Here is a 13,498-nt window from a genome sequence, read left to right on the forward strand (position 1 = left end):
TTTTCTTGCTATCTTTATTTGAAAAAGAAGGCATCTAAGCTTTTTTGGGGATTCAGAACTCTGGACAGCACTTTTTTATTGGTGGATGAATTTATCCACCAATCAGCAAGGACAACCCAGGTTGTTCACTAAAAATAGGCCGGCATCTAAACTTAAATTCTTGCATTTAAAATAAAGATTTCAAGAGAATAATGAAAAATTGATAATAGGAGTAAATTAGAAAGTTGCTTAAAATGTCATGCTGAATCATGAAAGAAAAAATTTGGGTACAGTGTCCCTTTAACTTAGGGCAATGCCCTACAAAAGGCCCTTTTAAGGGCTATTGATAGTTTATTGTTAGGTTAGGGGATGTTTTTATTTTGGGGGGCTTTTTTATTTTTATAGGGCTATTAGATTAGGTGTAATTGTTTTTTTATTTTTGATAATTTCGTTTATTATTTTTTGTAATTTTAGAGTTTTTTATTTTTTCTATTTTAAGTGTTTATTATTTTTTGTAATGTTAGATTTTTAAAATGTTTTCGTAGTAATAGGTTTATTTAAATTTGTAATTTAGGTTTTTTATTTTTTCATAGTGTTTTGGTTTTTTTAATCATGTAATTTAGGATTTTTAATTGGTAGTTTTTATTTTATTAGAATAGTTATGTTAGGTTAATTTATAGTTTAATCTTTGGGTTTTTTATTTCACAGGTAAGTAATTATATATTTTTTTAGATAGTTATATTGTAACTTTTAATTTATAGTTAGGGGGGTGTTAATTTTAGGGGTTAATAGTTTAATTTAGTGTTTTGCGATTTGGGGGGCTGGCGGTTTAGGGGTTAATAAGTTTAGTTCATTAGTTACGATGTGGGGGACTGGCGGTTTAGGGGTTAATATGTTTACTTTATTAGTTACAATGTGGGGGACCGGCGGTTTAGGGGTTAATAGGTTTATTTTAGTGTTGGTGATGTGGAGGGCCGGGGGTTTAAGGGTAATAGGTTTATTTTAGTGTCGCCATGTGGGAGGGTTAATAGGTGTAATATAGTATTTGCAATGCGGGAGGGTGGAGGTTTAGGGGTTAATAGGTAGTTTATGGTTGTTAGTGTACTTTGTAACATTTTAGTTATGAGTTCTGTGAAACATTTTTGTTTTGCAAAATCCATAACTACTGGTCTCAGGTCGCGGAATGGCTCGTGTTGGTATAGGCTGTAACGTAAGCATTTTAGTTGGACCGCACAACCTGTAATATGGCGCTATGGAAAATCATGCACTCATTTTTTGAGTGCGGAATGGAGGGTTGCGTTAAGGCTAAAATGCTTGTGTTACAGTCTATAACGCTGAGACTCGTAATATGCATTACTGGCTATTCCACGCTCAATGTCCAATTTTTCAGCTGTATAGCTGTACCACACCGTAACCCAAAACTCGTAATTTAGCCGTAAGATATTACAACCAGAGGTATTGAATATCACCTCATATGTAAAAGACACTAGTGATTTCTTAGAAGAATTAAAGAATTTACCCCTACAAGATACCAAGTATATACTTTATACATTGGATGTCATTAGCTTATATACTGTCATCAAACATGAAAGTGGTATAGGGGCCAGTATGTATATGTTAAAAAACAAATACAATGATATGCAATTTAACTTTTTTGAAGATCTTATGAGAATTGTGTTGTATTGGAATTATTTCCTGTTTAGGGATACTTGGTACCAACAAATGAAAGGAAAAGCTATGGGGTCAATATTGCCCCATCATACGCCAATTTGTTCATGGGCTACTTTGAAGAGAGATACGTATATGAGAATCATTTATTCATGCACTATGGGGCAGCATGATGGCGTTTTATAGATTATATTTTTGGCGTGTGGTGGGGTGACATTGGATTTGTTAGACAGTTAGAATTAGAATTTGTTAAACAGTTCAATGAGGCAGTGAGAGATCTAAAATTTACACTCGATTTCAGTGAAGAGAGAAAAGCATTTCTGGACATAGAAGTGTATAAAGATGGCTCTGGTATTCTGCAAATAGATTTACATAGGAAACCTACAGACAGGAATACTCTACTCAATTATCAAAGCTTCCACCAAGATCCATTAAAAAACTCTCTACCCTGAAGTCAACTGATGAGGGTGAAGAGAATTGGCACAGAGGGTTCAGTAATGGATCATAGGCTGCAAGAAATTGCAAAAAAAATAAAGAGAGAGGATATCCAAACAAAAAAGAAAGTTAGAGTTAGAGAGGTTTAAAAAAGAAGAGAAAAATCAATTAAAAAATAAAAGCAATTCAGAGTGTTTGGTTTGTGTAACTCAATATTATCCATATGCTAAGGAAATGAATAGAATTATAAATAGACATTATAGTGTATTGAGAAATTGTAACCCTGAAAAACCGGCCTTTCAGAACCCCCCCATGATGGCTTACAGGAGGGTCCCTAACATAGGGGACATGATAGTCAGGAATGATGTAGGCTCAAAGCTAAAAGAAAACCAAACATATTTGACATCAAGGAGATCCGGCACTTACTCCTGTTTGGGATGTGCTAGTTGTAGTGCAGTAATAAAGGGAAAGGAGTTTCTGCATACCCAAACAGGGAAACAATTTTCAATAAGACATTTCTATATGTGTGACTCATCCTGTGTTGTATACTTGATAAAATGTCCGTGTTCTAAGATTTACCTAGGTGAAACAGTTAGAAAGGTGCGAGACAGGCTGAGTCAACACAGATCTAATATTAGATGTAGAGACATCGAAGTCCCTGTGTTAAGCCATTTTATTGAAGCAAACCATAACATAAGCCAGCTACGGTGGCAAGTAATTGATGGAGTAAGTAAATTAAGGAGAGGCGGTGATAGGGAATCGCTACTCAAACAAAAGGAGTCCTTTTGGATACACAAGTTACAATCTATGACACCTAAAGGTCTCAATAGGTAGCTAGACCTCTCAGTATTCCTTTAATATTAAATAAATTATTATAGTGGTTAAATCAATATGCATCATCTAGTGAGTAATTGGTTATATTTAAAATAAATGTTTTGAATTAATGTTTTTGGTTGAGAATTTAAATGTTAACCACTAGGTTGTGGTGTTGCACATTAGAAAGGAAGCAGCAGAGTCAGGGTTAATATGAGAACCCTATATAAGGCTAGATGTATTGTATGAGCATGATTGAGGGAGACTATCCCGAAACGTTACTTGACTTTTTTGCTGCTGTATTGTACAAGATGTTCCAATAAATAATAAGTGAACTCATTTATGGTGCTGATGATTCTGCATAATTTAACATTTATTGTAATAATTAGTAGTGAATTTTAAAATATGTGTTCTACAGTGTTACCAGGGAAAGCTGGAGCTGCTACACTAATAAAACAATAAGTTCAGCAAGCTCCCTACCTCCCCTTGCTGGTATATGTATTGAGAGAGGGCAAGAATAACAAGAATCTGCAGCCAGACAAACTCAGTGTTAAACTTAATAGAAATTAGGCACTCCTCTGATTGGCTGAAACACATTTATTTGATTGGTTTTGTTCTAGCCATTTACAAGTAAAGTTAGTAACCAATCAGGAACTGTTGCAGTGGACATTGTGCTATTGGCTGGCTTACCATCAGGCTGCTGATTGGTCATAATTCCCAAATTCTAGATTTCCTGACTGCTAATTGATCAGAGTCTAAGAAAGTGGAGTTTTTATTGTTTTATGGCATTTAAAGCGTGATAAGAAGTGCTATTTTACCCCTGTAGTTATCTTAATAAAACAGATTTCCAAGGATACAAGTTTCGGCTGTGTCACTGTAATGAATGGGATAACATCACTTTGTCTGCCCAAGCTAACATCCTGGGACACTGAGGGTTATATACATTATGTTATACATTAGCAAGTGCACTAGATGGCAGCACTATTTCCTGTCATGTAGTGCTACAGAAATGTGCACGCTACCTATCTAGATATCTCTTCAAAAAAGAATAACATGAGAAGGAAGAACATTTGATAATAGAAGTAAATTGGAAACTTTTTTTTAAATTATATGCTCAATTTGAAAAATGAAAGTTAAAATTTGGGTTTTATGTCCCTTTAAAAGTGCAAAAACAATACAAATATTGTCTTTGTAAGTAGTATAATTTTGCTCATTACTTTGCATCAGTTCTATAATTGGATCACTGAACAGATTCAGACACCCAATATGGGGCCAGATTACAAGTAAAACACTAATGATAGCATGGGACATGATAACCAGTATAGCTGGACTGTGCTAATATTAGTGTGCAACTTGATATTATAAGTCCATAGTAAATCGGATTTACCAGAGAAGGTTTAGCGAGGCCTACATCGCTCTAGCGCACCCATTACTTTCAATGGATATTGCCACCTCACTAAATAGCACTGATATTGAAAGTTATGGCCCAAAAAGAGCTTGAAGAATTAGCACGACTTGAGACCTGAAGTGTAGGGGTTGAATTTTTTTTAACAAAAAACATCTAAAACATATTAAAGTAAAGTATTAGACGCATACATACATATTATTTTAAAATATTTTTACTAAAAAAATATAACATTTAAATTGATAAGTATGTTTTAAAAGGGATATGGTATATGGCACAGTGTTTGACTGGGAAGTATATAAATATTTGAATAAATATGTATATGTGTGTATGTAAACATGGGTATATATGTGTATACAGGTGTATTTACGTGTTTATATGTGTAAAAATGTATGTGTACATACACAAACATATATAAACATATATCTACTTTTGCGTCCTTTCCAATCAAATACCTTGAAAACATAATTTATGCTTACCAGATAAATTCCTTTCCTTCCTGATTCCTTACTGTTGGGAAATACAACACCTGGCCACCAGGAGGAGGCAAAGACACCCCAGCCAAAGGCTTAAATATCCCTCCCACTTCCTCATTACCCCAGTCATTCTGCCAAGGGAACAAGGAAAAGTAGGAGAAACATTAGAGTATAAATGGTGCCAAAAGAATAAAATAAATAATAGGGGACCGCCATAGACAAGAAAAAATGTGCGAGGGTCGTGGACTCTCCCTATCCGGAAGAAAAGGAATTTATCTGGTAAGCATAAATTTTGTTTTCCTTCCTAAGATAGGGAGAGTCATTCCATACTGTTGGGAAAACTATACCCAAGCTCCAGAGGACACTGAATGAATAACGGGAGGAAACAAAAAGGAAAAGGCGGACCCTATTCTGAGGGCACCACAGCCTGCAAAACATTTCTCCCGAAAGCTGCTTCAGCTGAAGCAAAAACATTAAAATTGTAAAATTTTGACAAAGTATGTAAGGAGGACCAGGTAGCCACCTTACAAATCTGATCCATAGAGGCCTCGTTCTTAACGGCAAAAGAGGAAGCCACTGCTCTTAGGAACTGAAAGTGTTCCCTGTGGATTGGAACATGAAGGTAAGCGTCCTTCAGATCTATAATGGTCATAAACTGGCCTTCCTGAATTAAAGGAAGGATGGACCTTATCGTCTCCATCTTGAAGGAAGGGACACTGAGAAATGTGTTTAAACACTTTAGGTCCAGAATTGGTGGAAAGTTCCCTCCTTCTTTGCAACCACGAAAAGGTTTGAATAAAACCCCAAACCTCTTTCTTCGATAGGCACTGGGACAACAACTCCTAAGGAGGATAGATCCCAAACGCACCCTAGAAAGGCATCCCTCTTTTCTGGTCTGGTAGATAGATTTAAGAGAAGGAATATGCCCCTTGGCGCATGATATTTGAAGCCTATCTTGTATCCCTGAGATACCACCTCCAGGAACCATGGATCCTGTACGTCCTTGAACGAGGCGTCTGAAAAAAGAGACAGTCTGCCCCCTACATGATCCAATCCCGGAACGGGGGCTGCCTCTTTATGCCAATTTGTTATCAATGGGCTTCTTATTCTGCTTGGATTTATTCCAGGACTGAGCCGGCTTCCAAGTACTCTTGGGTTGCTTGGGTTTGGAGGAGGATTGTTGTCGTTGGGATTTGTCAGAACGAAAGGAACGAAAATTAGAAGATTGACGTCCCTTAGACTTGCTCTTCTTATCTTGCGGTAGGAAAGCACCCTTGCTTCCGGTAACTGTAGAAATATTGCAGTCCAGGCCTGGACCAAATAAAATCTTTCCCTTGAAGGGAAGAGAAAGGAGTCTGGACTTAGAAGTCATATACGCAGACCAAGACTTCAACCAGAGTGCCCAGCAGGCTAGGACCGCAAAGCCAGAGGCCTTTGCATTTAGCCGAATAATTTCCATGTTCGCATCACAGATAAAAGAATTAGCAATTCTCAGAGCTTTAATTCTGTCTTGAATATCCTCGAGGGGAGACTCCACCTCAATGAGTTCCGACAAAGAGTCGCACCAGTAGGTAGCCGCTCCGGCAACCGCGGAAACTGCAGCCGCCGGTTGAAACAAAAATCCCATATGTTGAAACATCTTTCTCAGAAAGGTTTCCATTTTCTTAATCATCGGCTCTCTGAACGAAGAACTATCCTTAAGAGGTATAGTAGTATGTTTAGCAAGTGTAGATATAGCACCATCCACCTTAGGAATGGAGCCCCACAAATCCAGTTGAGAGTCCGGGACCGGGAACAACCTTTTAAAAGAAGACGAGGGGGAAAAAGAAGAACCAATTATTTCCTATTCGTTCTTAATAATGTTCGCCATCTTAACCGGCACAGGAAAAGTCAAAGGAACTTTCCTGTCTATGTAAACTCTGTCTAATTTAGGTATCATAGGTTCTTCAGGCAGTGCGGCCTCTGGAACCTCTAACGTAGACAGAACCTCCTTTGATAAAAAACGCAAGTGCTCAATTTTAAATTAAAGGATGATTCCACCGCAGCAGGAGGCTTAGACACTAAGGACTCCGACCCAGAAAGTTCACCCTCTGAAGCTACAGAGGTTAACTCATCATCGGATAACTGGGACATAATAGCTAAATCCGATAAATATTCAGTGACTCCGGGTCAGGAGAGCTATGCTTAACCTTTCTCTTGCGTTTATTAGAGCGAGGTAATGCAATGAGGGTCGCAGACACCGCCGTTTGTAACTGCATGGTAAAGTCCGCAGGAAAAAGGCCCCCTCCGGATGGAGGATTAGATGTGCTATGGGGAACTGCATGTGGAGTTGATAATGTAGCAAGGGTAGTAATCTCACGGGACGCAGAGTCCTGAGAGGTAGACGGCTCAGAGGGACTAAGAGCCTTAGCAGGCTTGTCTCCCTTCTTACACTTTATAACGGTGTTAAGGCATATGGAACATAATTGAGTGGGCGGGAAAACAATGGCCTCCTCACAATATAAACAGGTATAATTTAGTACAGAAGGAGTACCTTCTAACATGTCAGAATCCACCATAGCTCAGGTTATACCCACAGAAGGACACAAATAAAATTGTTTTTTATTTTAGAAAACTGCACCTTTATACTCCCAATGGCTGGGGCACTCACCACCTCCTAGACCCAGACAGTTAACAGAAAAAACGCTCTCCTCAGGTTCAAGTCTCAACCGGAATGGAGGAAATAAACATAGACCACACCAGGTCACATGGAGTGCAAGACAGTACTTCCCCTGTTATTACAAGTACAGCAAGTAATAGGAGCTGTGCAACACTTTCAAAAATGAAAGTGAAACTTAAAAGTGAAACCTGGTTGTTCCAGCCAAAAACACACAGTCTATCAGCCCAGGAAAAAATCACACAAAGCAACATGTAAATAATTAATACACTGATTAATTAACCCCAACTGTTTAATAAACCTGCTTCAGAGGATATTAACCCTGGATCCTATCAAGGTATAAAGGAGCCACACTGTGACCCTGTTATAGCGTTGTTTGTGTAAAAATTGAAACGATCTTACCTCCAAGATCCATGCTGTGGAACAGAACACAGCCACTCAAGTGTGACAGTCTTATAGCAGTGCTCCTGACATGGACTTGAGTGAGAGAAAGCAGGCAGTAAAACTCGTCAACACTGATTGCTTAGGAGCTGTTAGCAGAAGTCTGCATGGTTTCGCAGAAAAACTTTCCCTGCATCTCCAGAATCTAACTTTCATCAATACTCTCACTGAGAGGTTGACATGACTACTTAAAACTCCAGTCCTATCTCGAAGGGCAGATGCCCTTTTTCAGGACTCTCTGAATCTTCTGACACTTCTCTGCCACCTCCTAACGTGACGAAAGGCAAAGAATGACTGGGGTAATGAGGAAGTGGAAGGGATATTTAAGCCTTTGGCTGGGGTGTCTTTGCCTCCTCCTGGTGGCCAGGTGTTGTATTTTCCCAACAGTAAGGAATGAAGCCGTGGACTCTCCCTATCCGGAAGGAAAGGAATTTATCTGATAAGCATAACTTATGTTTTTAAAGTATATGATTGGCTGAAGGCTGATTTACATGCATGAAATGATTAGCACAACTATTATATAGCTGATTAATTTAAAATACTGGCACAGCTTTGCAAAGTACTCATAGAAAATGAAGAGAGCTAAGATTAGCAGATCTACCTTTTGAAGAGTCTGACATTGGGACAGTGGGAACAGAAATCTTAGACTACATAACAATAAAATTATTTTGCAGAAAGCAAACAGTGAGAAAAAAGCGAATAATGATAACAATTGTATAATACAGACAGAAATTTGTTATAAATAAAAACAGAAAAGTGAAAAAAAACCTTCTACTGCTAAGCCTAGATAGTTGCAACTCTTCCAGAAATATACCCTCTTTGAGGGTATATCTGAGGGAAAATATAGAGCCTATAGACCCCTCCCATTAATATACCCTCTCAGCAGGTCTTGTTATGTGAGGTACTCAACACCTCCAGGGACCAAATTTTAGAGAATTTGCAGAAAAAAACATTGTAATAATTCCAGAGAAATTCCCTGCTGCACAAAAACAACTGCTCTGACGGGAAGAAAAGAGCACCAATTTCTTCCCAATCATTGAAAACACTCCCAGTGATAAGGAGAGACTGAATTCAGCGCTTTGCCGGTTTTTAAAAAAATTCTATTTGCCTCTTAAATAGTTGCTGAAGTTAATGGGAGAGCCTATAGTGCCCCATAACCCCTAAACAATATAAAATAGATACCAAACAGTTTTTTACTGCAATAGTGGGAAGTGTCTGCAGGTAGGTAGACTAAGCCCCTGGCTATGCTCAAGTATCTACAAATAGCCTGTGGGCTGTGTGAGTGTTTACAAGCAAAACTGCAGCTGTATCCAGTAGAGGGCCCATCCAGTGATGTGCAGGTAACAACAGAGGATATGAGAGGAAAGTACCTTAAATCCAACAGGAGGAGACTAAGGGACGTTAACTGCGACACCTGAGGGGAGTTATGGCTGAATTCTCATAGGGAGATGCTGTGCACATAACCTAATACTCCTGTACCCCTGTCTTCTGAATTGGCAAAGGGTAATGGGTCTGAGATCCCATAAAATAATCCAAAATGAAAGAACTGGAACACCTCTAACTTCACCCACACTCCTGGGAGGCAAAAAACAAAGAAAGTAGTAAAGAGAGGTGGGAGAGATTAAAAGTTCTTGTTGTTGGGGTTCTTTGCCTCCTCCTAGAGGCAGGAATTTTCTCCAACATGTCAAGGTTCGTGGACTCTCATCATTATATGAAAGAAAACATGAGGATTAAAAGTAAGATAAGAATGAGACAACAGAGAGACACTAAGATATGACAGTAAATCAGGGGCACCATGCAATCATCAGAGGGGTTGCAAATGGGAGATGGTATAAAAGAAAGGTAAAGGATAAGGCAGAATGTGTATGAAATTACATTACACATACAAACACATTTCACATCACACAAATACCAGAAGGCCTATTATCAATGTCAAGGTTACTAATATATTTGTGGACTTGCCATTCGCCCTATTATACCATGTTCTTTCTTTTTTGCTATCCTTTTCTTTTTTGTTCTTTTTCTTTGGCTTTAATGGATGTTCTTTTTGAACTGTCTCTGCAGTTTGTGTACTTATCAAAGGTTTATCAGTAACAGTCTCTCCTCCACCAGAACTACTGCTATCATCATCTGGGTAAGGAAACAAAAAAAATGTTTTTGGTCTTTATTCATGTTTGCCAACAAAGTAATCCAGGTGATGGGTGGAATAACAATTGTAAAAAGAAAATATACCAATCTGCCAGTCAAATGATAAAAGTATAGCTTTTCGAAATACAGATAAACTTATTAAAAATAGAATATGGGTATTTGCAAAAACAAAATAAGGATAAACTAAACAGACACCATAAAAAGAGAAAAAAATTAAGAAAGTTAAATGGTGTAAACCCTCTAAATATATAACTTTAAAGTTAAAAAAAAAAAAAACACAAAAACATTTGGTCAGAGGATAATAGAGTTTGGAGGAAATGTTTGATAGATGCATGGAACTATTAAGCTTATTTGACTTTGGTTAGCATAGCTCTACAAATAATGGTTACAAATCGTTAGGTTGGGAAGGGCCTTAAATAAAGGAGAAGATAAGTTATGAGGTCGCTTGGGTAGGTGTTCCTTTGTAGGTGATAGGTTAGGGAGTCTCTTGTGTGAGAGGTCCCTTGTTTTCTGAGGGAGTCCCCGAGTAGGGGGTCTTATGGGCAGCAGTAGGATGATCAGGCGGTTAATTAAAATCTTGTACACTTTTTCTATGTTAAAGTTGTATGATGACTGCATTATATCCCTAAAATCTACAGGGATTATATCTGCTATAAACACAGTGACTAATGGATGTCACTTATACACATAGGGAATATAACTGCTATATACACACAATGACTGCAGGATGTCACTGATACACATAAGGAATATACCTGCTATATAGACACAGTAACTGCAGGATGTCACTGATACACATAGGGAACATACCTGCTATATACACACAATGACTGCAGGATGTCACTGATACACATAGGGAACATACTTGCTATATACACACAGTGACTGCAGGATGTCACTGATACAGATAGGGAATATACCTGCTATATACACACAGTGACTGCAGGATGTCACTGATACACATAGGGAACATACTTGCAATATACACACAGTGGCTGCAGGTTGTCACTGATACACATAGGGAACATACCTGCTATATACACACAGTGACTGCAGGATGTCACTGATACACATAAGGAATATACCTGCTATATACATACAGTGACTGCATGTTGTCACTGATACACATAGGCAATATACCTGCTATATACACACAGTGACTGCAGTATGTCACTGATACACATAGGGAATATACCTGCTATATACACACAGTGACTGCAAGATGTCCCATAGGGAATATACCTAGGTATAAAAGACTTACAAGATTCATGTGTATAACTGTCCTTCCCACTGTAGGATGCCCACAGTTTACTTTTATAGGCAATATACCTGCTATATACACACAGTGGCACAAGAATGTCACTGATACACATAGAGAATATACCTGCTATATACACACAGTGACTGCAGGATATCACTGGTACACATAAGGAATATACCTGCTATATACACACAGTGACTGCAGGATGTAACTGATACACATAGAGAATATACCTGCTATATACACACAGTGACTGCATGATGTAACTGATACACATAGAGAATATACCTGCTATATACACACAGTAACTGCAGGATGTCTCTGATACACATAGGGAATATACCTGCTATATACACACAGTGACTGCAGGATATCAGTGATACACATAAGAAATATACTGCACCTGCTATATACACACAGTGACTGCATGATGTCACTAATACACATAGGGAATATACCTGCTATATACACACAGTGACTGCAGGATGTCACTGATACACATAAGGAATGTACCTGCTATATACACACAATGGCTGCAGGATGTAACTGATACACATAGGGAATATATCTGCTATATGCACACAGTGACTGCAGGATGTCACTGATACACATAGGGAATATAACTGCTATATAGACACAGTGACTGCAGGATGTCACTGATACACATAGGGAATATACCTGCTATAGACACACAGTGACTGCAGGATATCACTAATAACACATAGGGAATATACCTGCTATATACACACAGTGACTGCAGGATGTCACTGATACACATAGGGAATATACCTGCTATATACACACAGTGACTGCAGAATGTTACTGATACACATAGGGAATATACATGCAGTGACTGCAGGATGTCACAGATACACATAGTTAATATACCTGCTATATACACACAGGTACTGCAGGATGTCACTGATACACATAGGGAATATACCTGCTATATACACACATTGACTGCAGGATATCAGTGATACAGATAAGGAATATACTGTACCTGCTATATACACACAGTGACTGCAGGATGTCACTGATACACATAAGGAATATACCTGCTATATACACACAGTGACTGCAGAATGTCACAGATACACATAGTTAATATACCTGCTATATACACACAGTGACTGCAGGATGTCACAGATACACATAGTTAATATACCTGCTATATACACACAGTGACTGAAGAATGTCACAGATACACATAGTTAATATACCTGCTATATACACACAGGTACTGCAGGATGTCACTGATACACATAGGGAATATACCTGCTATATACACACAGTGACTGCAGGATATAACTGTTACACATTGGGAATATACCTGATATATACACACAGTGACTGCAGGATGTCACTGATACACATAGGGAATATACCTGTTATATACACACAGTGACCGCAGGATGTCACTGATACACATAGGGAATATACCTGCTATATACACACAGTGACTGCAGGATGTCACTGATACACATAGGGAATATACCTGCTATATACACACAGTGACTGCAGGATATCACTGATAACACATAGGGAATATACCTGCTATATACACATAGTGACTGCAGGATATCACTGATACACATAGGGAATATACCTGCTATATACACACAGTGACTGCAGGATGTCACTGATACACATAGGGAATATACCTGCTATATACACACAGTGACTGCAGGATATCACTGATACACATAGGGAATATACCTGCTATATACACACAGTGGCCTAGATTTGGAGTTTGGCGGTAGATGGGCTGTTAACGCTACGCGGGCTTTTTTCTGGCCGCACCATAAAATTAACTCTGGTATCGAGAGTTCAAAAAAATGCTGCGTTAGGCTCCAAAAAAGGAGCGTAGAGCATTTTTACCGCAAATGCAACTCTCGATACCAGAGTTGCTTACGGACGCGGCCAGCCTCAAAAACGTGCTTGTGCACGATTCTCCCATAGGAAACAATGGGGCTGTTTGAGCTGAAAAAAAACCTAACACCTGCAAAAAAGCAGCGTTCAGCTCCTAACGCAGCCCCATTGTTTCCTATGGGGAAACACTTCCTACGTCTGCACCTAACACTCTAACATGTACCCCGAGTCTAAACACCCCTACCCTTACACTTATTAACCCCTAATCTGCTGCCGCCCCCGCTATCGCTGACCCCTGCATTATATTATTAACCCCTAATCTTCCGCTCCGTAAACCGCCGCTA

The 13,498-nt window shown here is 38.7% G+C and overlaps 1 protein-coding gene across 1 annotated transcript in view; it reads right to left on the bottom strand.

The window, feature by feature from the left end:
* Nucleotides 1-2,049: 2,049 nt before the first annotated feature.
* Nucleotides 2,050-13,498, bottom strand: part of GPC2 (glypican 2) — a 210,197-nt gene continuing 198,748 nt past the window's right edge. Inside the window, exons 10-11 of the mRNA XM_053719477.1 lie at nucleotides 9,836-10,003; nucleotides 2,050-2,156 (exon numbers count right to left, since the gene is read on the bottom strand). Of these exons, the coding sequence (XP_053575452.1) occupies nucleotides 2,050-2,156; nucleotides 9,836-10,003 (275 nt within the window). The remainder of the gene's footprint in view (nucleotides 2,157-9,835; nucleotides 10,004-13,498) is intronic.

The sequence above is a fragment of the Bombina bombina genome, chromosome 6 (genome assembly GCF_027579735.1).
Source record: "Bombina bombina isolate aBomBom1 chromosome 6, aBomBom1.pri, whole genome shotgun sequence".
In the NCBI taxonomy this organism is placed as follows: Eukaryota; Metazoa; Chordata; class Amphibia; order Anura; family Bombinatoridae; genus Bombina; species Bombina bombina.